This window comes from Thermobia domestica, chromosome 6 (genome assembly GCF_964235325.1).
Source record: "Thermobia domestica chromosome 6, izTheDome1.hap1.1, whole genome shotgun sequence".
NCBI classification, from domain to species: Eukaryota; Metazoa; Arthropoda; class Insecta; order Zygentoma; family Lepismatidae; genus Thermobia; species Thermobia domestica.
Window position 1 is genome coordinate 58,645,158 of NC_137459.1, and position 27,887 is coordinate 58,673,044.

General features: G+C 37.3%; 1 protein-coding gene across 6 annotated transcripts in view; it reads right to left on the bottom strand.

Annotated features, from left to right (window-relative positions):
• Positions 1–16,467, bottom strand: part of LOC145688027 (uncharacterized) — a 113,385-nt gene extending 96,918 nt beyond the window's left edge. For 5 of the 6 annotated variants that reach the window (XR_014131831.1, XM_081761702.1, XM_081761703.1 and 2 more), the window contains exons 1-2: positions 16,008–16,467; positions 4,855–4,942 (exon numbers count right to left, since the gene is read on the bottom strand). Coding sequence is in view for 4 of the 6 variants with exons in the window: in XM_081761702.1 (XP_081617828.1) it covers positions 4,855–4,932 (78 nt within the window). In the remaining 2 variants the exon portion in view is untranslated. The remainder of the gene's footprint in view (positions 1–4,854; positions 4,943–16,007) is intronic. The other variant, XM_081761705.1, reaches the window with a different exon arrangement.
• Between the last annotated feature and the right edge of the window lie 11,420 nt (positions 16,468–27,887).

Consider the following 27,887-nt stretch of genomic DNA (forward strand, 5'->3'; position numbering starts at 1 on the left):
CAAGTTAAAATTTTCAAAGTAGAAGCACGAGAGATTAAATTAGCTGTACATATTTTGGCGGCAAAAAATTTAAAAATGGCGGCCGTTATTTAAAATAACGGGTATCCATGGTACGCGGTGCAATTTTCGGACTTTTTAAGTTAAAATTTTGAGGGTAGAAACACAAGACATTCTAAATTTGCTGTATAGATTTTTTCGGCTATCCAATATAAAATTTCAAAATGGCGGCCATTTTTATCAAAACAGCAGTGAATAGAAAATTGTTGCCAGTTGTGACAATGACAATCTTGAAATGTAAATCATATTTTAACATTTTTACCTCAAAGACATTGAAATATTTCGAAGAAGAAGAAAAAAAAAAAAACAATTAAACCCGAAAAACCCACATGGGCCCAGGTGGGTTAGGTTTTTTCAAACCTGTTAAGTAATCACGTCTCTATGATGCCTTTTATGGGAACAGGCAAGTTAAACACAAATCAACAAGTGAAAATTCATTTAGAGTACTGGGAACTACAGAAGGACAAGTTTCCTCTAAGATTGAATTATTTCCCCTCTACTGACGAGATTCACTTAGTGATAACCCTCAGCTATTTTCTGCATATCAAATTAGTTAGCCAATAAGCAAATTAACGTAAATGAAAAAACTACACGAAACCGTCTGGCCATAAACAATGTTACAAAGAAAAGCTAGCAATATGGTGAAAGGTAATTAATATGCATATAGGATGTGAATTATATACACAGTGTGGCAATTTGAAATTCCACATTCCTACATGTGGTGCAAATCTGCAAGTGAACTGTGGTACAAACAAATGTTTCACGATTGACACCAAATGCATCGATCTTTACTGACGTTTACGTGTGGGCAAGGTGGGTTCAGAGAGGTGTTGCTAAGGTTTTAAGTTACTTAAAAACCTTACGCCAGGATTCTAGTTTGCTCGTCCCACGAACGAGTACTTTTATTGCATCATTTGTTTCATTATCACTACTACTAAACTTCTTTAGCTCAGGGTTCCCAACCTTGGACAAATTATAATAGTGTATCTATGAACTAACAACTTAAGAGTTGCAACTAGAAAAAGTTTAGAAAATATTTCTAGTCAGACAAAAGTGAAATAATGTATTTAAAAAATAGAATACGGTGAGGGTAGTCTCTAATGTGGATTACACAAGAAAAATGCAATCACATTTGAACCTATGACCCCTACATTCCAGGTTTTAGTAGAATTTAGATTATACATTCCTGAGAAATTTCACGGAAACAGTTCGGTATTACCGCTTTTACTCCGATCAACGTAAAATCCGGAAATGGTCGAATAACGGCAACGTTTCTAGCTTAAGACCGCCTCCAAGAACTTCTGGCCCACCACATTCTGCCCGAACTATGTAGATCCATAAATGGTTCTTGAGATTTTGCCTGCCCATGGACGGAAACTGGAGCTGGATGATCGGACCCACTATCCCATTCCCTAAGCTAACCATGAATTATATCACACCACTATGGCAAATTGTAACAAAAAACACCGGCCGATAACATTGTTAGAATATAAAACTACCTTACGCGTCCGAGGTGCCCCTCGCCCCTTGGATTAATAAAAGTTCTATTACGATGACTGCTAAGGAAGCTTTCTAATAAGCACTTTTTCATCATAAAATTACCAATTACGAAAGGAAAAAAAAAAAAAAAAAAACTTCAGTACAATCCTAGATGACGGGATGTAAGTTCCACTGATTCCTGGTATCTGCTGAAGGCAATAATTGCAGAAACTCAGTACCTCAGGGCACCTTTGACGTAAGCGTTTTCTTGAAAGCGATTGTAGCTGATTACGACAAACGCAGTTTTTTGAATAACAATCGTCCAAAGATCTAAAATGCTGTAAGGTGCTGCACTTTGTTCTACCATTTTCAATTCTCGGAATTACTGAACAAGCGCCTTCAGTTGTTCCAAGGTATTACCCTACGCGGTAAACGTTGCAAAATATAATCAAACTAACAATGTAGGTGGGGAAATAAGGACGTCCTCTAATTCTACGCAATTGATGAAATGAATACCGTACCATATGATTTGACTAATAGCGCGCGTAGAAATTTAAAGGCATGGTCATTTTTTGTTCTGACACTAACCCGTTACTCCTGTGTATCGCTGTAGATGACTTACCAGCAATTTCCTTGACACATGCAGAATGAATTGAGATTTATCTTATTTCTGAAGAACGAAGTAAAAGGGCGATTGCAGACGAATTTACCTAGTTACCCGAAAATACTTCCATCAGCAATGGTACTCCTTATAGGAACATTCCAAGAAACCTGAACTGTGGCAGATTGAACCAAGACCGTCCGACCACGCACGGCGACAGACTAGGCAAGAACTGGCAGCATTGCCATTATTCAGTAGTATGTGCAGCGTAGCCAGCAATGTGGTGTTAGTCGCACCTCAATCATGTGCATTATGTCGGAACAGGTAGCATCCTTAAGCTGCAACTTCAATACCAAACAGACTATCAAGATCATAGTCTTGAATTGGCTTCAAAGACAACTAAACAGCCACGACAAAGCCTCACATACGCCTCCAAATAATCGGGGTATCGATCTGATGGTAATTCGTATTCGTTTAACGCATGATATTTCTGGCAAGGTTATTGTGTGGTAAGATGTGTGCTGATGGGTAAGACGCATTGTGGGTTCACTCTACATCGAAGTGACCCTTACTGCGATGGGTCATCGGTGCGTGTCAAAACATGTTGTCATCATTACTGTCGGAAGTTAGATCATCGTCAGATCTAAAAGCACTACTGGTGCCTTACTCCAACCCGGTAGCTCGTTCCGTGAGCATCTAGATCAGGATCCTAATCTAGGAATTGATCGGAGAGGTGCTGTTGAATGAACCTCGTTCCCAAGTACCTTACGCCACTCAGTATTACTATGTCATGAGAACAATCTTGTATGCGGCCAACATTAGGGATGTTTAGCATAAGGAACAAATTGTGGACCAACGTTGAAACATTACAACCGACACTAAGCAAGGTTTCACGTGACCGGGAAATCAGAATCCATGTGAAACTAACCGGAATGGGGAACACTGAACACGTTCTGTAACAGTGCATCGTCCTTGCCGTGACAATTTTGTGACAAAGACAACTTCGTAACTGTTAGCGCTACAGCAAAAATAACGCCATTCAATTTCTTCAAAATTTTGCAAGTAAAATCAGAATACAATATAAAGACAATTAAAAAAAAACAAAAAAAAACTCTTAGTTAACGTCGCATATTTATGCCCTTTAAGCTAAGGGAGACGGAGGAATAATATTTGAATGAAGAAGTATTGATGGAATGAGAAGGTGGGAGGACGGAAGTACCTCGAGAAAATCCACAGACGTTGTCCCCAAACTTACCCGGGATTGAACCAGGGATCCCATGCACCAGAGGTCAGCGCTCTACGTGAACCATCGTATTCCCCTAAAATTCCGTCAAGTTAAACATGGCTGACGTGAAGTGTTACATTTTGGTTATATTTTGCACCGGTTACCACTTAAGGGTGTTTCCACTTTTGGACGACCAATTGCAAAAATATAGAGGTTTGTTTACATCCACGTTGCCATGCGCTTTGGCGGATGAATACACTGCCGGCTGGTTTGTCAAGCCACGGACTATCTGAGACGCTGAGAATTAGAAGTGTCCTCCAACTTCTAAGGTCATCTGCAAACGTTTCTCCGAGTTTCGTGAACATGAATGCATACATTAATCTGTGGAACCATTTTCATATACAAGTAAAAAGTTACTTCAGAGGATGTGCAACCAGACTAAAATATTAAAACATTCAAGGTCATTTGTAACTGCGATTAACATTTGGAAGCCCACAACTGACCACTAACGCTGTTAGATCTACCCCTGACAAGAGTTCTCTTGGTAGCTCAAACATTACTGCTAAGAAAGTTCCAGTATATGACCCGTAATTGTCCTCTCACCTTTCACTATTGAAATCCGGAAAAAAAAAATGTTTCCTTTCACTACAATGTCAATGTGACCAGAGCAAGTAATCCTAGTTCCACATGCACGAAGTTTGGGATTCCACAGAAGTTATGCTTAACCACAAACAAGGTAAACATTTTTCGCAAATTAAAAAGATCTCATTCTTCTGCATATTATCCTGAACCCTATTATACGAAAATATCATTATCCAGCCCTGCCCACTTTAGGTGCACGGCATTACGAGGGGGATTTTGGCGTCCCTTTCAATAGCAGACCAACCGACTAACGTGGAATCCGAACCACAGCTGGAAAGACTACACACATAAATACACACTAGAATCAAAACGGGAGAAAACTACGCTACCAAAAAATTAGTTGACATTATTTCAGGGATATAGAAGCAAAACCTGCTAAATCCATTTTCAAATGTCAGGAAGCGAAACAAAAATGATTCCCTTATGTTTGAGAATTGCTGAACAATTTTCTTTATCTTTAGTGGTTGATTTCACTCATCTGCATTAGTGACCACAAACAAACAAACAAACAAACAAAAAAAACAATTCTGAAACATAAAGGAGTCACTTTTGTTTCGTCTCCTGAAAAAAATTAAAAAATGGATTTAGCAGGTTATGTTTCTATACATCTGATTTGCACGCATTCTTTACATTTTAATTCGATCAAAGTATATTTAATCCGCAACTTTCCTAGCAGTTCGTAGTGTCAATTAAAGTTTACAAAATGATTCCAATGTTAATATAATTAGTTTAAATTCTAGACAAAACTTACACTTCTGAAACACGTGTCTGAACAGTAAGTCCTGACAAGGAACACTACGAATTTTCAAATTTCTTAAACTTGTTCCTTGAAGTGATTACAAATACTCACTTCTTCTGAAGGATTCCATGGTGGGTCATCGGAAGAGTCCCGCTTGTCGGGATCTGAATCATTTTCCCTGAATTCCATCTTCTGAGCACTGCGAAAAAATTAAGATGCATGAAGTATTAAAGATCAAGTTCATTTACGTCAAGCAGTTCCGAAATACGATCACAGAATAACACAAAAATCTGCGTTAACCTACCTACAAACTTCGCCCTTGTCTCTTCGAATAATTAACTCGATTGAAAAAAAAAAAAAAAAAAAAAAACCCTACGCAATCGGCATTATTTCTAAGAGCAAAGAATCCTCGAGGGCAGCGGTGGCTGTGGCAATATATCTAACCCCTTTTGTCTGGGATCTGATTCAACCCCACCTCCCACCAAATGGGCTCAACAATCGAACACTGGGCTCTCCCACCTTCATTGCAACAATAATTTCTCAAGACTCCGAGCATACTTCTAGGACATTAAAAAATGCCTACGTTCACGTATATCACGTTGAAGTAAGCGAACGCAAATGTAACCCTTAAATATCAGTATTTTTTTTTTGTTGGAACAAAATTACTGAGCATTACGTTATCGCGACTCTGTATAGGCTAAAGAATACGAACAAGTGTAAACAGCGCTAACACTACCAAGAAAAAACTCAAGTGTGTTAACTTTAGGTAATAAAAATCCTCAATTGAATGTCAGCCAAACACTAATGCCCTTTAGGCTATACGAAAGTTAATGATTGTGGAGTATTCTCAGAAGTGAGGGAAACTACAAATGAATAGACACCAAAACTATTCTTCAAGCCGGATGGCAGAACTGTCTTTCTGCGACGAGCTTTTGTAAGTTAAAAATTTTCTGCACGAATTCTGCAAAAATTATCTGCAGAAGAAACACTTGTGATTGTTAAAAATATGCTTTATGCGACGTAAAATACAGTCCAAACTATATTTATGCGAGTCGTTCGCGCATTTAAGACATCTACACAGCAAGGATGTTTTTATACTTTTCTGTTAGTTATTTTTCTGCACAGGCGCGGCAAATTTTTTTGCGATCACATCGCAGACCGCGGCATGTTCTGCTTTGGGGCGAATAAGTATGGAGATATACGCAGCTTTAAGAAATTGAGTAATAAAATTGTATGTGGCAAATAATCATTCACACAAAAGGACGCACAAACCAATGAATTAAAATAGTTACAAATGATAAAGACAAACGAGTCTCTTTCATTTTATGACTCTTGTTCAGATAGGAAATAACTGAACAAAGGTATCAATTGAAAACTGAATTCAAATTTCGACAAATATCTCTTAAATATTTTCTACATGATACACAAATTATGTAGATGTCAAGAAAAATTCTGGCGTGTAATAGATGGATTGTTATTGTAACTAGACACCTATAGGGATGAAAAAATAAAATAAAGGATACAACAGAGACTCCCAAAGATGTAAGTCAAGCAGTTTCAGGATATCAAAAATTTAGGTGAATCAAAGCATGCATTACAGGTATTACATAACACGTCTTCGTCAGTTAAGTGATTAATGTATGGATCATATTTCATCATAGCAAAGGATTCTAAATTCAATTTAGACAAAGGAACCTTAGATAGACATGGGATTACACAATAAGGAACCGAAATCATAACTTTGTACGTATATATAATTGTATGTAGGAACACTCCGCAAATATCATTCAGCACTAAGATATTCGCAGAAATTACGTTAGGTAATAAACGAAAAATCTCTTACAAATTCTAGGAAACTATCCTGACGATGTTCGCAGAATAGTGGAACAAAAACCGAAGTTTTTTCCTGGGCTTTCTTGTCTCGGAAATTTTGAGCTTCATTGTACATTTCAAGTTTAGTGAAAAAACAACAGTATGTTCGACCTTTCCTTTCTCATTATAACAAGTACAAACGTTTAAGAGCTGCATTCTAAAGGGGAAAAATTAATGAGAAATTGAATAATCGAGTATAATCTGCTGGTCACTTGGTAGAAAAGAAATGGCAAATCGATGGACGTGATGGGTTTTCTAGTTCGAATTAATTGAGGGAGTTTGATGCAATAAGGGCGTAAGTCTGAAACATGCAGTTGAAGAAAAACGATGTTGAAAATTTAAGTAGTGTTTTTTTTTTTTTTCTTACATAAAACAATGTAATATACAGAATTTTATTCCGATTATAAATTGAAATGTTACTAGGAGGCAACAAACATGGCAAAAGCCACTAATGCGTTTGATGCAAGAAGGGCGTAAACTCGTTTACGCCCTTATTACATCAAACTCCTCAATTATTTGTAGAGTAATGTTCAACAACAAAAATATTTAGTGAAAATTTAATTAAGTTAGAAATAATTGTTCCGCAAACGTAGTAGACAAAATTATCGTTTAGAATTTATGCATAATGTAAAACTTTAGTTAGTAACGCTTTTGGAGCTCCGAAACCTGTTTCCGAAAACTCGGAAGTACAAAGAGTATTCAGGAATTACAGAAATCTCTAAGCAGAATGGTAGTTATCAGTTCATCCATTGTTATGGGGTAAACATTCCTTCCGCTCAGCGCTCTCACACGTCGTTCCCATGGTTTGTTACGATAAAATACGATCCTCGCTCACCTTAAAGTATCAATAACTACTCATCTTGTGGCAGTAAAGTGAAGTTGCGCCTATTATTTACTAGTATTGTTTTCTTTCTGCTTTCCATGTTAAAAAAATCAAATACTCGTATAAATAGAAACATTTCAGAGATTAGTAGTGTTTATAAAACTACAGTGCCAGTTTCATGATACGTATTGTTGAGTTAAATTTACTGCAAGTGAATGTTTGTTGTGTACTTGGTAGTACTTACGTGTTGCATTTAATTTTTATTATTCAACATGTATTAATTAGAGGATATGTCTGTTCTATACAATCCACACATAAGAAATTCCATACCTGGCATGGTTCATTTCAAGGTTATAAAGTATAATTTAGAGTGGGTTGGGAGATTCATAGGCTAAAGCATGATGAAAAATGAATGAAAATGGTAAGAATTAAGAAAGTGGGAGGAAACGGAAGAACCCCGAGAAAACCCACGAGCACGGTGTTTGTGGACCACTAAAGCACTATTTGAGTGAAATATTACAATAAGAAGAAAAAGCTAGCGCTGCTTCCTGAACTATATTAATTTACAGAAATTTCTTGGGCTCTGTCAGCTACTATTTCTTCCAAATCTCATTAAGCCCAAATAACGAGTGATATATAATCATTAATCTACGTGTACTAACTGCGAGATCCCACTTGATCTATCTACGAAAGGCAAAAACGTCTGAGAATGTTAATAGAAAATACCAGTACCAAGCATAAAGCGTAGTATAAGTGTTCTAAAAATAAGTTTTTCTTTTTTACTTTTTTAAAATGTATATGTATGTTTAGTAAATTAATAGCACGGGAAAGATATTTCCTCATTCTTCTGCTGCATGCATGATTCGTGAGATTTTGAGCGTCAAACGATATTTTTTAATAGATCCGTATAAGTACAATGCTAATCGAACGTGTCATTGGCACTTATGTGCGTATTTAGGTTATAAATTCATGGGTGCAGAATCCTATTACAGTGAAGTATTAATTTCTGTCCCTCTCAAATCACAAATATTTGTTGGTATCTCACTCGTCGGAACCTTCACACTTAAACTGAAATTTTAAAATGGATAAAATACACAAGCTGCGGATGGAACCAGGAACCTATAGTTTCTAGAAATACATATACATAGAAACGACTGGAATCACAGATGTTAGTCACAGAAGTTCCAGTGCAAAATATTGGAAGCAGTAGATTCTTCAAAAGAAGACTTGTACGAATAAAAATGCTTCCATTTGAGTATCCCAGAGCTACATATGAAGGTGACAGAAATTACTGAAAATAGCTTAGTTTACTTAAAGTACACTTGGGTGCAACAGTTTTTGTATTTCATATAAATTAAAATATGTGTACTTACGAAAAAGATGTACTTAAATCAATGAAGAACAAATTTTTCCTCAACTGGGAAACTCATTTTAATCTGTTCATTTAATTGAAATGAAATATCTTAAATGAGTAAGGTAACATTACCTAGTGTGGACTTCGGCTAATCATTGGATTACTAAATTATGACAACAAAAGAACAAATACCGGTAAAATACGGAGTATAGATAAGGAATATCGGGGCCACTTACTGGAAAACATACAGATAAAATGTACTAATTCACACAGGAAGAATGATACTTAAGGAACTTAATGTTATAGGCCACTAATCTATAACATATACAGTACAACTGACGCGTATTTTATGTTTACAACCGTAGGCATGGAGTCTAGCAAATTTTTCTCAGCAATTTCCCGACTTTTCCCACCCATTTCCAAATTTTTCCCGACTCATTCTAAAAATAATGTTTTCGTAAAATTAGGAAAGGTTGAACGTAATGAAAAAGTGTACAAGTTCTTACCTGATCATAGAATGTCTATTTCTTCATATATGCAATAAAACAATCTAATCATGCAATGTTTTGATCTCCTCCTCTATGGTAGCAACCTGTTCTGACAACTGATTTACGATTTTCCGACAAGCGTCAGCAATATTTCCAACATGTGGAATTTAATTCCATTTTTCCCGACTTTTTTTTCGCAAATTCCAGACAAATCCCCGAATTCCCGACCATTTTTTAAATTTAAGACAAGTTCCCGACTTTCCCAATTTTCCCGACTGCTAGACACCCTGCGTAGGGTTACTACTCTCAAACAAATAACAGTACGATTAAAATAAGTGACTAAATATGAAAGACGACTATCGGTATTTGATATTATTTCCTGCCGGTGGAGTGTTTCTGCACAGTGTACATACGATGTATCTTACGATTGCAAGTAGCATTAATAGTGTGAAGCCATATTAAGTGCTATAATAAATCTTATTATTGCCAACGCAGATTAAAGTGCATTCTAAATGCAACATACAAACATTACCTACCTTACTAATCTAAAATACCCTATTTATTCTAAGTACTTTATTCTAGCACGCGTCCATGCGTCTTTTTCATGAAAAAATGTTGTCTGGCTTATCAGTTTGACGCAATATTATGAATCTGTAAGCAGTTATTTGCGAATGCGCTAAGAAAATGTTAGGATATATTTTTTTTTTTTTTTTTTTTATCAGAATAAGGTAGATTGTGTAAAACAATTTTATGAACTGGCCCCACATTCACAAAACAAGACAGATACCGTACTGTAAATGATAAACATATACGGAACATGCATTTTTACGGTAAGAATGACGAAAAATTCTACCCTGAAAAAAAAAAAAAAAAAAAAAAAAAAAAACAATGACAGGGGCATATTTTAACGCTCGGTATAAGCTACCTCAGAATTTAAAAACAATGACTCCAACTACCAAACCTTAACCTGCGAATGTAAGAGTGTAGAGCGTTCACCTCCGGTGCTTGGGGTTCCTGGGTCGATTCCAGCTCGCGCCGTGTGGACTTTGTGGTGGACAAACACCGTGCTCGTGGGTTTTCTCGGGGTTCTTCCGTTTCCTCCCACAGTTTTCACTCATCTCTCATTATCACCGTCTCCTTTAGCCTCACCAGCATAATCGTGGAACGTAAAACTTAAAGATTTCATTTCATTTTTTCCTTCATTACTGCAGCGTGGGAACTGTACTCTGAAAATTTTAAGGGAAAAATCTGATAGTTCAAAAAAGAAAAGCCATATCTAAAGGACTTTATGTAGACGGCATATATTTAATCGCCAAACCCAAATAGCATAAAGAAGGAAATAATGCATGTTGAACATTATGTCCTATGCGTATTGTGCAAATTTCTACTTATGCAGCAATTGAGAAAAATGCCTTTGACGCCCTATCACTCAGTACTACCGGTACTTTCCTGCCTTCCACCACTATCACTTACTCCGGCTCCTACACTCGTCAATGCGCGATGGAACGTATTTCCGCATGCGATTCTAGTTACTGAAGACGAACAGAAGTTACAGTATAAAAGGTATTAAAATATTACTTGCGGCGCCGAATTATAAATATTCATGGATCCGAAGGCTCAGGGGTGGGCGCGAGCGCCAATCACAGTCACTGTATGGGAACAAATATCCAGTACACATACAAGTCTAACCTTCACAATGTGCTGCTGGTGCAAATTTTCAATAGGGATCCATACATAAATTTGTTTCTTGTGGGTTGAGTTGCATTTCTCTGTGCACATTTACTTTAAAGAACATGCGTTAGGCGTATACATATACTGCTTTTGTACGTACACCATAAAAACTAAAGTGGGAAAACACTAACGAGAATGCCGTTTGAACGATTCAGAGCAGTGGTGCAAAAGGGGCTCCGCGCCGTACTGCGTCTGTAGGGAGCAGATCCATCAGGGATTGTGGGCACATGGATAATTTAGGAAAGTGAAAAACTCACTTGTGACACTTCAATGGCTCCGCTTTAGTATTTAACACTGTTGAATCATCTATGCATAGCCTCCATAATAAATTACTTATGGAGAAGTGACGGGTTAAATTCCAAAGTTGGGCGTCCGTTCCCAGCGAAATTCTTAAAATTTACAGGAAAGATATGGATAATTTGATCGTTTGTATGCTTGATAATATATAAGAGTCTCGAAAAACCTGATTTATTTGTTATATACAAGCGGTTATAAACATGGAACTATACGGCGAGCGGAGGGAACTACTTGGCGCAAGGTAACCGAACAGTTGCATTGTGGGAAAGAAACGAGAATTTATGTTATCAATATGGCGAATGTACAAGGGCAATGAACTAGCAGTTTTAACATTTGTGAAGCAATACGTTGATAACGAGCAAAATCTTTTAAAAGTTTGTGAAGAGCACGGATTAATGAACCTAATAACAAATTGCAGAAAGTGTGGAAAGAAGATAACAGCGAAAAAAACTTGACCAAAACGGACGCCCAACTTCGGAATAAATGCCGAAGTTGACTGCTTCAATTACCCTACTGTTTGTCCTGTATTCATCAGTAAGAACATATCTCATCACTCTATATTTCTAACATACCGGAATATCAACATTATTCATCCTGTGTAATCCTAAAGCAATGGATTCCACTGTAAACATACCGTAAAAAAACGTCGTAATAAAACACATATTTCAGTGCTATTTCACTGTTGATGACACATGCCAATGTTACTTAAACATCTTAAAAACAACAGGAAGAAAGGTTGAATAATATTAAATCATTCAGCACACAACTACCTAATTTATTCTAAAAATTAAAAAAACAAATATATAAGTAAAAACTTACCTTTCGAACAACGCAAATTCAAATGCCAACGGTATGTAAGCCAAGTAAGCAGCGCCAACGGCAATGTTGCCAGATGGAAAAAAAGTAATTCTCTAGATCGGTTTCAATATTTCCCTAAAATTTATTAGGACCATCTAATCCTTAAAATAGTAATTCATCCTCAAATTCTGCTTAGAAACGGGACACGTAACGTAATATACGTGAGAATAACAAGCCAAATATGGTACAAATATAGATGATGAATAGCAGCAAACTGGAATGGGACACGGTAAAAGGCGTACTGATGGATTATTTTGCTCAAACATACACTGAGTAAATATTTATTGTTTCGGTAAATGTTTATCAGACGGGGTCCAAAAGTATGTAGAAACTGCAAAATTTACGGGAAAAATGGAAGATACAAGTACTTAGACCTAATATAACCTAACCTGAACTAATTTAAACTAACCTAATGTGAACAGAAAATACTGAAAATTGTAACATTTTTTAGGAAAAATATCAGGACCCCTTCTGCTAAACATTGTCCATTGTTTCTTTACAGAAATAATTTCCTACTACCTTATAAACCTCATAATTATAATCATTTGGTGCAGACTAAGAATAGTCCATCAAATTGGAAAAGCACATTTCTTTCACTTTTCTTGCTTTAAACGAATCTCTAAAGCGTCCAGTTATTACTTTTGCGCATGTTCAAATAAAAGCGTACAGATTGATAACATGTATATGAACTGATGTGCACTGGCTATGACTATGTGCTATTCTAGTACCTGACATTCTATTTAAGCAATTATTTCGTCACGAAATTCACTCACAGTGTCTTAGAAGTTTTTTCTTAGGATACGAGTTGCATTTATGAGTACAGATTCACTTTACGAGAACTTTCCCTCTCCGACATAAATACGTGGCCGGACGCAAGCTATAAAATCGACTCTGCAAGAAAACATAAAACTTGTGCTAGGTGGCCCGTAGAAGCGAGAACGCTTTCTAACCAAGTCTGGGCAAGAGTGCAGCAGGTGGGCCTACGCGGGGTTGCGACCACAGGGAGTAGGTGCGTCAGCAAAGAAGGGTATGCTCAAAAACCAAGAGTGCAAAAAATAAATAAATAAAATAAAATAAAATAAATAATAAAAACTTAATATCGAATAAAATCACATAGGTTGGAGCACTTGTAACTCTACACCTGTGAATATAAATATACTTTTCCCGCATTGTACAAAAATACTCCACTTGTAGAAATTATTATTTATGCATTTATCTTTGATTTACGCTCGTTCACTTCAAAATTAGTATGGCCCTTGTACGCAAGTGTGAAGCGTAATAATTTCACACTTGTAAACACAAATAGCGGTTTCCTACATTGCGAAAAATTTCTCCGCCAGTTGGATTTAATATCCTACAAAATCCTCTTCCACGTGCATTCCATCATTTTAACCCTAGAATTATCGTTTTTGTGACGAACTATTCTTAATTAATAACAGCAATTCTTAATTCTTACTCCAACGTTTCCGGGAAGACGCACTAAAAAAAACTAAATCGTTTCGACTTGATACTAAGAGAACAAAGGTTTTCTATCATATTAACTGTCGTGTACAACAATTCGTGTACTAAGAAAATTTTCTTAGTTTCAAGAGAAAAAAAAGAAACTTAAAATCTTACTGGTGTGATTTAACTCACGAGCCGCCTTTGCCGCTTGGCAAATGTATTAGCTGCCATTATATATGACTACTTACTCTTCCTTTACCGATTTACTTGGCGTAATTGCACGATATTATTTGATTACTCAACGTGCGGGAGATAGAGGGAAGGGATTAGGAAACAGTTAGGCGTAATATAGTGTAAATGCCAGTTATGTATATTAGATGGTAGATTAGCTACAGTGCATGTCCTTATCTAGAGAGTGGCAAAGTGGCTCAAGGCCCTCTACGACCTCCTTCGACCCACTCTGAAACTTCTAGTTGTCCACTGGTATGTAGGTAAGGTGCGCTCAAGTTATCCCTCCCCCTGTCTTTGAGTTCTGGTTACGGGCCTGCTACATTGAGTGAAAGGCTTCCGCCATGGAACAGTTCCGAAGTAGATATAGCCATTTCGTAATCGGGGATCTCGGGATCAGGCTAGTTATCCTCAAAGTGGCTAGTGCTTACTAATGTTAATGAGGCTTACACCAGCTCGAATACACATCTACCTCGTGTACGTCTTCATCAATATGGGTCGTGCTGGCTTGGACTTGAGATCAGGCATGCTGTACATTTACAACGGCTGAGCAAACATCCTAGCGCTTAATCGTGCACGAGACCAACTAAGCCCAAGAACCGGGTTTATCAATTTGGACATCTATGTTATTGATCTTGAAACTTGCATTAGTATTATTATTCGGTTAACTTTACAATCTCTGCTCCAGCTGGTATACACATTCAGACGAGAAATTACGCTCTATTCATCTTATGAAAATGGATAAAAACTTCCTAACCTCACGCTAACCCGTTCCTACCTCTACCCTACTTATCCCTATCTTATTGTATTATACCCTTTTAAACCGGCCCTACTTGTTGATGCGCAGCTAGAGCGTGTATTGTAAAGATTACCCTTATTATCATTACACCACTTCAGTCAGTCGTATTTCCTACTTAGATAAGACTTTTAAACATCAGCCTGTGTGTGAGGGAAATATCTACGGTCTGTAAAAGACATTTAGTTTGTATCTGTAATAAATCCGACAAGACATCCGTTATATGTATAGACATAATATGTAAGCGGAATTGTCAATGTCTCTGGTGAAGGGTAGGAAAACCGTAGAGGAGTCGATAGAAGAACTTTATAAGGAATCTGAAGTCGACTTTTAGAATAAAAACAATATGTAATAATATGTTATGCAGTGTAGAATTTTACTACACAGAGATATCAAATGACAATCTCCTTTCACTATAGTCGTAAATATTTCGCAGTTAGTTTGGACCTTTTAAAAGTAGAAAATTTTGGTTCATACCATAAAATTCTCATATAAGGCCCGTAGATACAACTCCTAAGACAAAAGGACCAAGAAAATTGGGGGGATAATTTGAAATGAAATCTTTTAAGTTTTACGTCCAACGTTTATGCCGGTTAGGCTAAAGAAGACTGTGATGATGAGGGAAATGGAGGAATGAAGGAAGTGGGAGGAAACGGGAGAAAACCCACGAGCACGGTGTTTGTCCACCTCAAAGTCCACACGGCGCGAGCGGGGATCGAACCAGAGACCCCAAGTACCGGAGGTGAACGCTCTACCACTGAGCCACCGCGCCCCCCAGGATGGATAATTTGAGTTGACGTCACTTTCTTGAGTGTTTACTCTTTTAACAAATTTATCTAAACAACTTCGGGGGCTAAAGGATGTTGCAGAAGACTGAGCCCACGTCCCCCCCCCCCTCTAGCAAGGGCTGTTGACTATAAGCCAAAATTTTTCTACTACTGAGATTGGATATTTTGAAAGTTTAGCAACACTGGAATGAATGTGTTCGTAAGTTTCCTTAAGAAAATTTCCCTCAACTGACACAATTTTCCATTTTCTTATCAAATTTCTCCTAGTTCGTTTGAGTGTCCAAGTCTTACAATGGAAGTTATATATGATAAGATTAGTTTAGCTATATTAAAGTTAGTACCAGCAACATTTGTTTTTTTGCTTCTACATCTTTCACTCTTTTAACAAAAAAAAAAAAAAATCCCTTTAACTACGAACACTGGAATGAATACCAGAATTCGTAAATATATGTTCCCTCTGGCGAGCACCGAAGCAGTTGAAATCTTACTGTTTATATGAGATAACAAAGAGTGATCGCCAATTGCTCACAGAGTTAAAAAAAAAAAAAAAAAAAATCTTAAAGGCGGAAACTGAAACATTACTTACTTTTGTCTGAAATTTCCTCTATTCTTATAATGAGAAAGTTTTCTTGGATATACAATACATTGTGTTTGCCCATATTCATGTTTTCTTTCTTTTTCTCTTATAATTACTATGTTTTGCTAAGAAGCAATACATCATACAGTCACTGTCAATTACTGGAAAACCAGAATTAACTTCTACTCTCTGGAGTTGCATTTTGCAGTCAATCTAGTAGTAGTTTAGTTGTCTACATGAAGTACACAGAACTTTGTACGAGTAAAAAAAAAAAAATATATATACGTAGCACTGTCTTCCAAATTATCACGTACTGATTAATTTCAAACAAACATATGATAACTTCTCAACACATATATATTGTACAAGTAATATATACGAAACTAAATAACCACGTTTGTTTGAAATAACACACAAGAGTCGAAAGAAACGAAACACATTTCGTTCTCAATCTGCTCGACGCTTGTTTTTATCAATAGGTGGCAGGCCAATTTGTTACATAGCTGAAAACCGCCCTGTCGTTTTAAACCGACTCAACAAACGCAAATAACCAGTGGAAATATGTTGAATAGTAGTGGATAATTGATAATTATTTGCTGTTTATGAATTTCAGAACATAAGGCTAATTACAGCCAGACATTAGAATACTCTTAGTGTTAAATATGTTTAACCTTTCTTTAATATAGTAGCTTAATGTTATTGGAAAATTTCCCGTGTTTTTCATTTTGCGCACTCCAATTTATCTCTCATGTTATTTATTTATTTAAGTTAATGTTGGAGTACAACATTGGATATTACAATAAATTTATGTCTCGTTGAATTTCAATTAAAATAGTCATTCTGACGCAGTCACAGAAAGTGCTTGAAAATATTGCGGAAAGCGACTTTTAACTGATTTCATGACAGCGTACTTCTCAAGTGCTGAGAAACTAAAATAATAATAATATTAATAATAATAATAATAATAATAATAATAATAATAATAATAATAATAATAAATCGCATATGGATATTGCTTGCTTTAATCTTGATTAGTAATAATTTCAGAAGGTATTCCACACGAGTATTTAATATCCTGGGGGTGAAAATAGCCTTCTGCAAAAACACTGTCCGCCTTATGCAGAGTCGTTTTGACGTAAGATTAGCGTCATACTAAAGACCTGACTACTGTAGGAACCTTATGTTAGTCGAACTCTTTAGTATGGCACTAATCAAACATCGAAACGACTCTGCATAAGGCCCTGTGAATCTACAATAAGCATTATACTAGATATACAATAAGCAATTAGTGTTTCTGTATTTGTGTATCAGTTTGCTTAGTGCATTGATGGATATTTAGTGATGACCAATTCTTTGATTTTCTTATATACTATATGTTGCAAAATAAGTGTTACAAACTCTTGGTAGGTGAATCTTGCACTGAGACAAGAAAAAAAATCTTTTGAACTTTCGGCCATTGGACATAGTTTTGGACCTACAAGGTGCCGAAAGCGCGGGAAAATGACTTTCGGATTCAAATAGTTCCGAAATTATTCAATATAAAGAGGGCGAGTAAAAAGTTCACTGAAGAAGTGATACCTGCTGTATTGAATTTTGCATGTTTCACAATCCTACAATGCACGCGCAAGGGATTCCCCAAAGGAACGTAGGGTGTCCCGGATAATCTGCCAAATGAAAATTGGTCTAAATAGATATGAATTGATAGGGTTTCTACCAGGTAACAATAATTCGTTTGTATTAAGTCGATATCTTGAACAAGTACAAAATGGCGGACAACTTCATGCTCGTTGTGTGTGGTTGCATAATCGCGAGGTACGGATGCTGGCCAACATTGACATTCTGAGTATTAAGTGTAGCGAATTTGCAGTCCAATGCCCTAGAAAGACATCTGGAGGTTGGTAGAGCACAACAGATGAAGCAGGGTGATTCACATGTGTGGAAACACGTAATGAAAAATGTCCGGAAATGCACTCATACTCAGTAAACGTGAGTTCAAACCATCGGAAATGTAAGGAATAGCATCATGAACATGAAAGACGTTGCCAATTCACCAATAATATTCCCTCAACCCGATGCAATATGATGTGCACGGTTGCATACCAATAAGGATGCAACAACTGAGGCCAAGTTAGGGTTGCCAGACGTCCCGGCTTTGCAGGACAGTCCCGGTTTTCAATGAAAGAATTTACTATCCCAAAAAGGCTTCCGGGACACGGTGACTCAGTGGTAGAGCGTTCATCTCTGGTGCTTGGGGCCCCTGGTTCGATACCAGCTCGCGCCGTGTGGACAAACACCGTGCTCGTGGGTTTTCTCGGGGTTCTCCCGTTTCCTCCCACTTCCTCCATTTCATCATTTCATTCATTTCTCATCATTACCGTCTCCTTTTGCCTAACCGGCATAACCGCGGGACGTAAAAGTGAAAGATTTCATTTTTTTCCCCAATTGGGAACATGCTTTTAGAAATCCTGTTGAGAGTTTGTAAACTAACGACATGGACGAGAGTTGGCCTTTTATGAAGCAGGAAGTTCGAATCATTTATTTTAGCTGAAGTATTTTGTTGGTGAAAAATTTTTTAAACTTTTTTTTTAAAATGGGAATTTAGTATTTTGGCACTCTTCACCATACCTCTAGTAAAAGATTTCTGATTCGTGTCGAATTACTACTTGTCTTGAAAATTTCTTAAATATCAACTGAGAGACATCAATATATATAATAAATAGCATTGTGTTTGTATAAATATAAAAGAAGGGGAGTAGCATACATTTATTCTTTCATGTTCCCAAATGGGAATATTGGCAGTTGCGGTTTGCATTACCGTGCTAGAGACGAAGGAGCTTTGAATTTTTACGTCAAAAAGTTGACATAACTACTTTGATCTTCAACAATATACCTTCATTACTAAATGTAGCAGTGTTCAGTACCGTGCCGTGAGGGTTAGAGCGGGGCGATGGCCACGTGCGCCGAAGTAAGGGGCGCAAAATTCGGGAGGAATATATATATCAAATTTAAGGAAAAGTGATAAAAAGAAAAAAGTCAGGGTATATTTTTGAAAATTTTGTTACGGTTTGCGCCAACCATAGTAGCGCTTCGCGGCTGGTCTGTCGACCTCACTCATACAGTATGTACAAGGGGGCACCGTCGTATACTCTCACCCCGGGCGCTGATTTTCCACGGCACGGCACGGCACGGCACCGATAGTGTTTGCCATTCCCGTCAACGTTATATATTGCTTTCAGTGCCAACAAAAGTAAGAACAGAAACATTTTTTAAAGGAAACAAATATTTTCTATTTACTATGTACTTTTGAAAAATAGAATCATTTGGTTAGTAACTCATGAAGGGGCTAGTGCATTTACCGAATCTGCTCTTTCCTTCAGCCAAAATTCGTGATTGTGAATGAATGTAATATACAATTGACGGGCAGACCAAGAGAGGGAGCCAAGCCACAAAAACTAAATTCCGAGAAATCGAAGGGTAAAGTTTAGGACAAATAACTGCAAATTTTCCCCTGTGAAAGTGGTTCTTTTATTTCTGCATACCACTCTACAGACATCTGTGCAACTTTTAACCTGTACTACATGATGTAAAGTATGTTGTATAAAGAGTAATAAACGAATGTTACTAATGTAACTGAAATATTTTGCAGGGATGATATCTGGAAGTTTATTTAATACAAATTAAATACAATACGTTAGGTTAGATTTGTTACCCAACATAACCTAAATTCACCAAATCGTCCGTGTTATGGTCTGAATTCAGATTTCAGTAGAAGTAGCAAGGACCCCACTTGGTCTAACTTTGGACTTTGTACCTGAGTTTGTGACGTCATAGGTCAAAGGTCAATGAAAACGAATGTTACTAATGTAACTGAAATATTTTGCAGGGATGATATCTGGAAGTTTATTTAATACAAATTAAATACAATACGTTAGGTTAGATTTGTTACCCAACATAACCTAAATTCGCCAAATCGTCCGTGTTATGGTCTGAATTCAGATTTCAGTAGAAGTAGCAAGGACCCCACTTGGTCTAACTTTGGACTTTGTACCTGAGTTTGTGACGTCATAGGTCAAAGGTCAATGACCTTGGCCCAGAGTCAATGACCTAGGGGTACTTAGGACCACCCCCTATAGATTTTGGGAAGGGGCACCTTGACCCACCCTCTAAATTTTGGCAGGGGCACATAGGACAACCCCCTTAAATTTTGGAAATTGCCAAATCTAAAAATTGGGTATGGTAGCCTAGGACCATGATATGTATCTCTATCAGTATTGGGGGTCTATCTCGTTCTCTTTCATGGGTAAAAAATTGCCAAAAATCAAATTTTGGGGGGAGGGTTGACCTAATTTATCCCCTTTGATGAGGTTTAATTACCCTATATGGTTATATGGGCGTATACAGGGGTACATTTTCTTTCGTAAGACATGGGTTTATTGATGCACCTCTTTAAATTTTTGGGAGGGTACCTTGGCCCACCCCTTAAATTTTGGAAATTGCCCAATTGAAACATTTTGTATAATAGCATAGAGCCTTAATATATATTACTATAAGCTTGGGTGGTCCACTTCGTTCCCTTTTAGGGGTAAAAAATGCCAAAATATAAGCGTAACCAATACGTTGTATCACGTGTTTCGTTTTCGTTTTTGGCCCAATTTATCCCCTTTGATGAGTTCCTATTACCTTATATGATTATATGGATATGTACAGGGGTCCATTCTCTTACATAAGATACGGTTACATTGGTGCACCCATTTAAAATATGGGAGGGGTACCTTGGCCCACAGCTTCAATTTTGGAGATTGCACAATTTAAAAAATCGGTATAATAGTGGGGGAGACCGGGAATGGTTGACACACTTTTACATTTTTCGGGTATAACTGGTAAAGTATTTAGCCTAGAGAATAAAACAAAGTATTGGGAGACTCGTTAGAGTTTCTACTTTTAATTTTAACAACATTAATATTATCATTCTTATAATATGGTAGCTAGACGTGTTAAAATGATGGTGGGTAAAATGTGTCAACTAGCCCCCTGTCTGGGTTGGTTGACACACTATATGGGGTAAGTGGACACACATATATATTCATATATCTTTTTAGTGGATTCTTTCACATTTTTTTGAAATTATATGTTTCATGCTATAAGTTCAGCAATGATTAATAGAACTATTATTTGAACAAAACATAATATAAAAATACAAAATAGCCTACTATTAGGCTTATTGTGGGTTAACTAAAATGTGTGTACGGTTACGTTTTCAAATTCTCTATAATCAGGTCTGCATTTAGTTCAAAAGTACAACTGAAAATTTTATCAAAACTGCATGTTAATTCAATACAAAATGGATAAGCCTAATATAACTTATTCTAGGCTGCTTTCAAGTAAAACAGAAGAAATAAAATTATTTCTTATGCAACCTAGTCATATTATTTTCTCACTCAGACATATCGTCCATTGAGTCACAATTATGGCACAAATAAAACTCGCTTCCGTCAGTGCATGCCTCATGAGCCCAAGTCTTGCAACGAGAACATTGGATCCACGCCTCATTTGGTCTACTATTGGAGTAAACGTCCGTGCAAACCAGACATATATTGTCTTCATCTGATGATTCAGATATGTTGAAATTACTCTCAAGATTTCTAGTTTTCTTCCCACGACGTGACACGATTCTGGAGTTTGCCGTTCTCTTCTGCTCTTCTAACATTCTTTTCACTGGCGTGTCTGTTAATATTGCAGATCGACGATTTCTTCGTTGTCGGCTTTGACACGATTTCCGTTGCCCTGCTTTTGGAAGTGGTCTTATTCTTCGGGTGATTTAGGCACAGATTATTGAGACGCAATTTCGTTTGTAGTTCTTGATGTTCCGGCAACCGGCTGAAATTCAGTTTGCGAATTGTTGATGCTATTCTGCTCTTCGATGCTTGTTTGTTCCGTTCCTGTATTCTCTACATTCACTTCCTCAGGATTAGGTCTGTCGATCACATATCCTGGCTTAAAGTCCACATCCTGAAATATGTCTGGATGGAATGGCATAATGCCAGTGACTGCAAATCCAGCTTAAATATTCTTCTCCGTAGCAGCCAGCGGCAAGGAAGTTTAAAGATTTCGAGAACGTCGTAAATTGTCATAGTACGTCCTGGATTATTTGTCATCCACGCATCTGCAGCCGAGTTCACATAGTTTTTGAATGGGCCAAAAACACTTCGGCTGTAGCTTATGGGAGCAATGAGGAGGGAATGATAATATAGTAACTCCATTTTTTTGCAGCGATCTAAAGCTTCTATGGAAAAGTGGGAGTCATGGTTGTCCAGTAGGAGAAGAACAGGCGTGTTTTTGGTGCACTTAAGCTGGATCGCTAGTCACCTTTAGGGTAAAACTTTCTCACTAGATGGCAGAGCACATTGCGATACATGCGATGTTGCTACATGAGTTACGGATAGAAAAATGTTTAGGCACGATCGCGTTTTATACATGACTTACAACAAAGAGAAATGAGAGCTTTTATTTCCATTTTACTCAATACTGCCTGCTTTAAAATATGAATTAAGTATATTCTTTGATCAAAAGTGATTTTTAACTAATGAAAAGTTATGCGTATCTCTCAAACTAGATGTCTTTACGGTGCAGGTTAAGAATGTAATCATGGATCTTATAAAATAGAGGATCTGCCCTTACAACAAAATCTTGAAGCCATACGTCACAGTTTCGCCACCCCTACTCTGCTCACTCCGCCCAATAGGATCGTAATGTTTTGAGACAACAATCATAGCGGAAACGAAAGTAGCCAATCAGATGATGGCAAAACTGAGAGTAGCCAATCAGACGTGCCGATGCTCGTTTTTTTTTTGGCTTCATCGGTTTAATAGGATGAAGATACATATAGGCAGATCCTCTATTTATAACATCCTTGATACTAATACAAAATCATTACATAAATTTCATCTTTTGGACAAAACAGACTCTCAGTACGCTCAAAAATGGTGTTTCATAAGCGTAGTTGTAATCCTTGGTGTAAAACTTATCTCTACTTTAGAGATTTAATATATCATGGCTAAAATTCTATTGTTTTCTGGTCAAAGGGCAAGTCAATTTGCATTTAGGGGAAAATTATATCATTTCTATGGTAATAGTTTCTTAGAAAACGGCAGTTAAACGTTATACATACGGTGCAGATTAAGGATACGTGTACAAATACAAAATCTTTACCTAGATAGATAGGGAAAACAGATTCTTAGTAGGTTCAAAAATGTTATTTTATAGGCGAAGTTGCAATCCTTGGAGCAGCTTTACTTTAGGGGTTTAAATATCATGGCTAAGATTCCAGCGTTTTCTGGGTAAAATTCGACTCAAACTGCATTTAGGGGTAACAAAAACTACTTTTATGGTAAAATTTTCTCTGCAAATTACAAAGATATACGTTTATCTATAACTAGATGTCTCAAAAGTACAAATTAAGAATAACTATACAAATACAAAACCATTACACAAATTCGATCTTTTCAACAAAACAGACTTAGTTCCTTCAAACGTGGTATTTTGTCAGTTGTATTCCCGTGCAGGTATTTTGTAAGTTGTGTTCCCCAGTGCATATAATTTGTAAGTTGAATATCTTAGTGTAACTTTACTTTAGATGGCATAATCATCAGGCCCGTATCCAGGGTGGTCTAGGCGGGCCAGGCCCCCCTAAAATTTTCACGGTAGGCTTCCAAATGAACTATAATATGGTAATGAACTATAATATTGTTGGATCGAGCCACCTCTAACTTCAGCCGGGCCCCCTACAATTTTGGAGTGGCTACCGGGATGATAATCATTATGGCTAAAATTCCAGCGTTTTCTGGACCAAATATGGCTTCGTTAAATGAAAACTATCACCAACTTTTACTAGGTTGCTTACTTACATAGACAGATTTTGTTCCGCAATCCAGGTGGAATGAGGAATCTGAGATAGGGCTTTATGCAGATTCGTTTTGACGTATGATTAGCGTCATACTAATGGCCTGACTACCGCAGGAAACATGTTAGTCGAACTCTTTAGTAATCACGCGTCAGAATGACTCTGCATAAGTTCACCCTGCGAGTAAAACTACGTGATTAGCACGGGTCTTAGGGTGCCGAAGGCGCTATTTGAAATTTTCTAGTTTAATATTCCAAGATCATAGTCCGAATCTAAAAGGAGCAGTGATGATGATTATCGAAATGGTGGACTGAAGGAAGTGGGAAAACACCGAGAAAATCCACGCACACTACAGAAAGTCTTCCTGGCGAAAAGTGGGATCGAACCAGCGATCTCGTGCGCCAGATGTGATCTATCTACCAAGCTATTTAGAGCTAGTTTTATTAAAATCTACTAGTATATTTAACCTACTTTATTTCTCCAAGTGTTTTGCAGAAAGTGCCCTTTTGGTCCCAGAAGAAAGTCCCAACTTTCCTGTGGATGGTTGTGTCCGATAATGGATACTGCCATTGCATGCTCGCTTTTTTACTTTCGGAATGTAATAGTGCACCCATATTTCATACCCAGTAACGAATCTCTTCTGAAAGTCACTACCTTCTCGTTTACGGCGTGGCAAAATCTCGTGACACATCAACACATTGCTGCTTCAGTTCGTCTATCAACTGGCGTGATACCATCCTGGCACACAAATTCCAAAATCTGAGCACAGCGTGGATAATGTTACAGATTGAACAATGACCTATGCCAATGATTGTAGCTACTTTATCCAGTCACTCTGCATTGCCCCTAATCACACTGGAGTAGAAAAAGGATTTGCATTTCTACATGAGTGGTTGCTTTTCTCAAGTGAAGCTATATGGTCTGAATACTTCCTTTTCATTATAGGAAAAAAAAAAAAACAATTCAAGCTGTACGGTTTTATGAATTTTTAAATACTAAGTAGAGAAGGTCGCAGGATATTACCTTGCCTTGGTTTCGATATTATGCTCAGTCGACGCCTTTTTACATATGATACAATTAGACAACCGGAGAAATCCTCGATCGCAAGCGTGTTCGAATTACGAGAGTTAAAAGTTCAACATTGAACAGATTTTGCAGAAAATTTGAAGTACCATTTCTTGAGATAGACGATTCAGTTTTGATATCAGGGAGTTCTCCTGGATACGCAACATAGTAATAAGATCAAAACGTATGCATTTTGCAAGATAAGGGCAGTTATTTGGAATGGTGTGAAGGGTAATGGCGTCTTACACCATGCAAATTGCCTCCCATTTGGCATACTGGGAGTCTAGGAGGTTTAGGTGGGTGAGTCATGTAGCTAGGATGGAAGAAAGTAGAAACTCTTTCAAGGTCTTGAATGAAAGACCAATCGGAAAACGACGACTAGGAAGACCTAGGCGCAGATAGGAGGACAATATTAAGATGGATCTCGCAGAGATGGGAATACAAAGTAGAAACTGGATGCAGTTAGCTAAGGATAGAAGTCAGTGGAGAGCTTTTGTGAACGCGGCGTTGAACCTCCGGGTTCCATAGGCCATAGAGTTAGTTAGTTAGTTAGTTAGTTAATTCGGCTATATTGTTATTCAAATATCACTTTCCTGTGTGGCCACCTTCAAATTGAACAATCACATTTGTCTTGGAAACGCTTTGCCAGGCCTGCAAAATTCAATGAAAACCGACGTGATATTCACAATTAAACTTGTGATGAGCTATATTGTTGTGTTCTTCCCAGGCCCGTATCCTCGGGGGGTCTAGGAGGCCGGGCTCCCCCTAAATTTTTACTGCTCCCTAAAATTGTCACGATAAGGTTGCAAATAAACAATAATATGGTGATGAACTATATAATATGGTTTGATCGCCCCCCCTAACTTCTACCGCTCCCCTGCATTTTTGGACTGACTACTGGCGTGGTTTTTCCCCTTCTGTAGCTAGGTCCAAACAGCTCGAGCAGCGCCAGACAGGTTTGCCCTGCCGCGGTACTCCGAATCCTTTCGGCCTATTCTTATGCATCGCAGAATACGGTGTTCTAATACATCATCGCTAGCCATGTGCTTTGTTTTCAGCAATTGGAATGTCGATTATAGGGAAATATTGGTCAAACTCCAGGAAATATTGGTCAAACTTCAAGATATTCAACGAGAAAATAGACCGAAAAATTTAAAGAAAAAAAATGGTTAGCGGGAATGTGCTCTCAAAGTTGTGAACCAGGTGACTTTTATTTTCGAGAAAACCACTGTTTGCATACATCATCTCTAGCCGATTGTTTGTTTTTTGGTCACATTTCTCGCGATATACTGTAAAATATTGTATGAAGTTTGGCCACTATTTTAAAACAATCGCCATTGAAATCCGTTGAAAATTGTAAGTTGCAAGACGCCATTACCCTTCAACCCCTCCCCAATAAGTTCCCTCATCTTGCAAAATGCGTACGTTTTGACCTCACCATTCCGTCGGCTACCCAAGAAAATACCCCAGTACCAAAAATGAAGCTTATATCTCAAAAAATGGTTTCTTCAAACTTTTTTCAAAATCTGTTCAATTTTGAAATGTTAACTCCCATAATTCGAACAAGCTAGCGATCGAGGATTTTTCCGGTTGCCTAATTGTTTCATAAGTAAAAAGAAGTCGATTGAGCATAGTATCAATATGAAGTCAGAGTAACACCCCATGACCTTCCCTAGTAAGTGGAATTGATTACTATTTTCCACTAACGGGTTCAGGCTACTATTCGTGTATGTATGAAAGCTCAGAAACATATATAGATTATTTTCAAGAAGATATAATATTTTACCTAAGCAAATTAAGTTTCAGCAAAAATAAATAAAGAATGAAAGAAAGGAAAGAAAAGAAGAAAAAGAAAGAACACATATTAGGCTACATATTTAACGTTCAAAATGATCATCAAAATCTTTCTATTATTATCTTTGTATTAGGCGGAAACAAACAGTTGAATATATATGATTCCTTCCGTTTTCTCGCTACAATTCACAGGTTTCGCCTCTGGACTTCAAACGCTAACAAGGGATTGCCCTACTACTGTGACTGCAACAGTACACATGTATGTTTGGCAACGAAGCATTATGACGTCCTGCGTAAGCATGAGATTCAGCCGCTAAAACTATTTCTGTAAACACAAAATAATATTTGGATAAAATGTAAAACATAACACAAAAAATGATAATATAATATCCATATTCCGTAATGAGACAACTACTTGTAAAATAATTTATGCTTGTAAGTAAAAATTTCATAAAACCGAGCACAGGAGTAGTAAAATCTAAAAGCAAGCGCCATCTTGCGTACTCATCTTAAAACTGATCAAGTTTCCCTCTTATATGTTACTTTTTTTTAGCTAACAGAATACACAAGCACAGAAAATAGTACGTCATGTTGTAGCTGACGCATAACTCTATTTTATAGTGTAATACTTATAATATGTGCCATTTCTTTACGCGTTGGTTAAGGCAATGAATTAATGCTTATACTGACTTCCGGGTAGTGATCCACCTTAACTTCTCTCACAAAATGCTTAACGAAGGCAAGGAAGTTAGTTTCGTTTATTCATCCAGATATGTTTGATCCACCAACACTTCCTATGGGACCTCCGCGCAGAAAATAATCCTTAAAGTGAACTCTGGGAAACACAAAATAAGGATGGATTTTGTTGCCAGTAGCAGATACCCTAACTGCAATGGTAACTATCTGTCCTCTCTCAGCAGAAGTTATCTTGCCTACCTGATTCCACCCTTTCCGTGCAACTACTCTGTCAGGCTTATGCACAGTAGTAATGCCAGTCACATCCATATTCCACACTTCACTTGGACGTAATTTCAAACGATTCAACACAGCTTTGAGATTCGTAAAGAATTCATTCACGTTCTTCCTGTTAAAACCAGAAGCTCGGGCTAAACTTGTGGCTTCTAATTTTC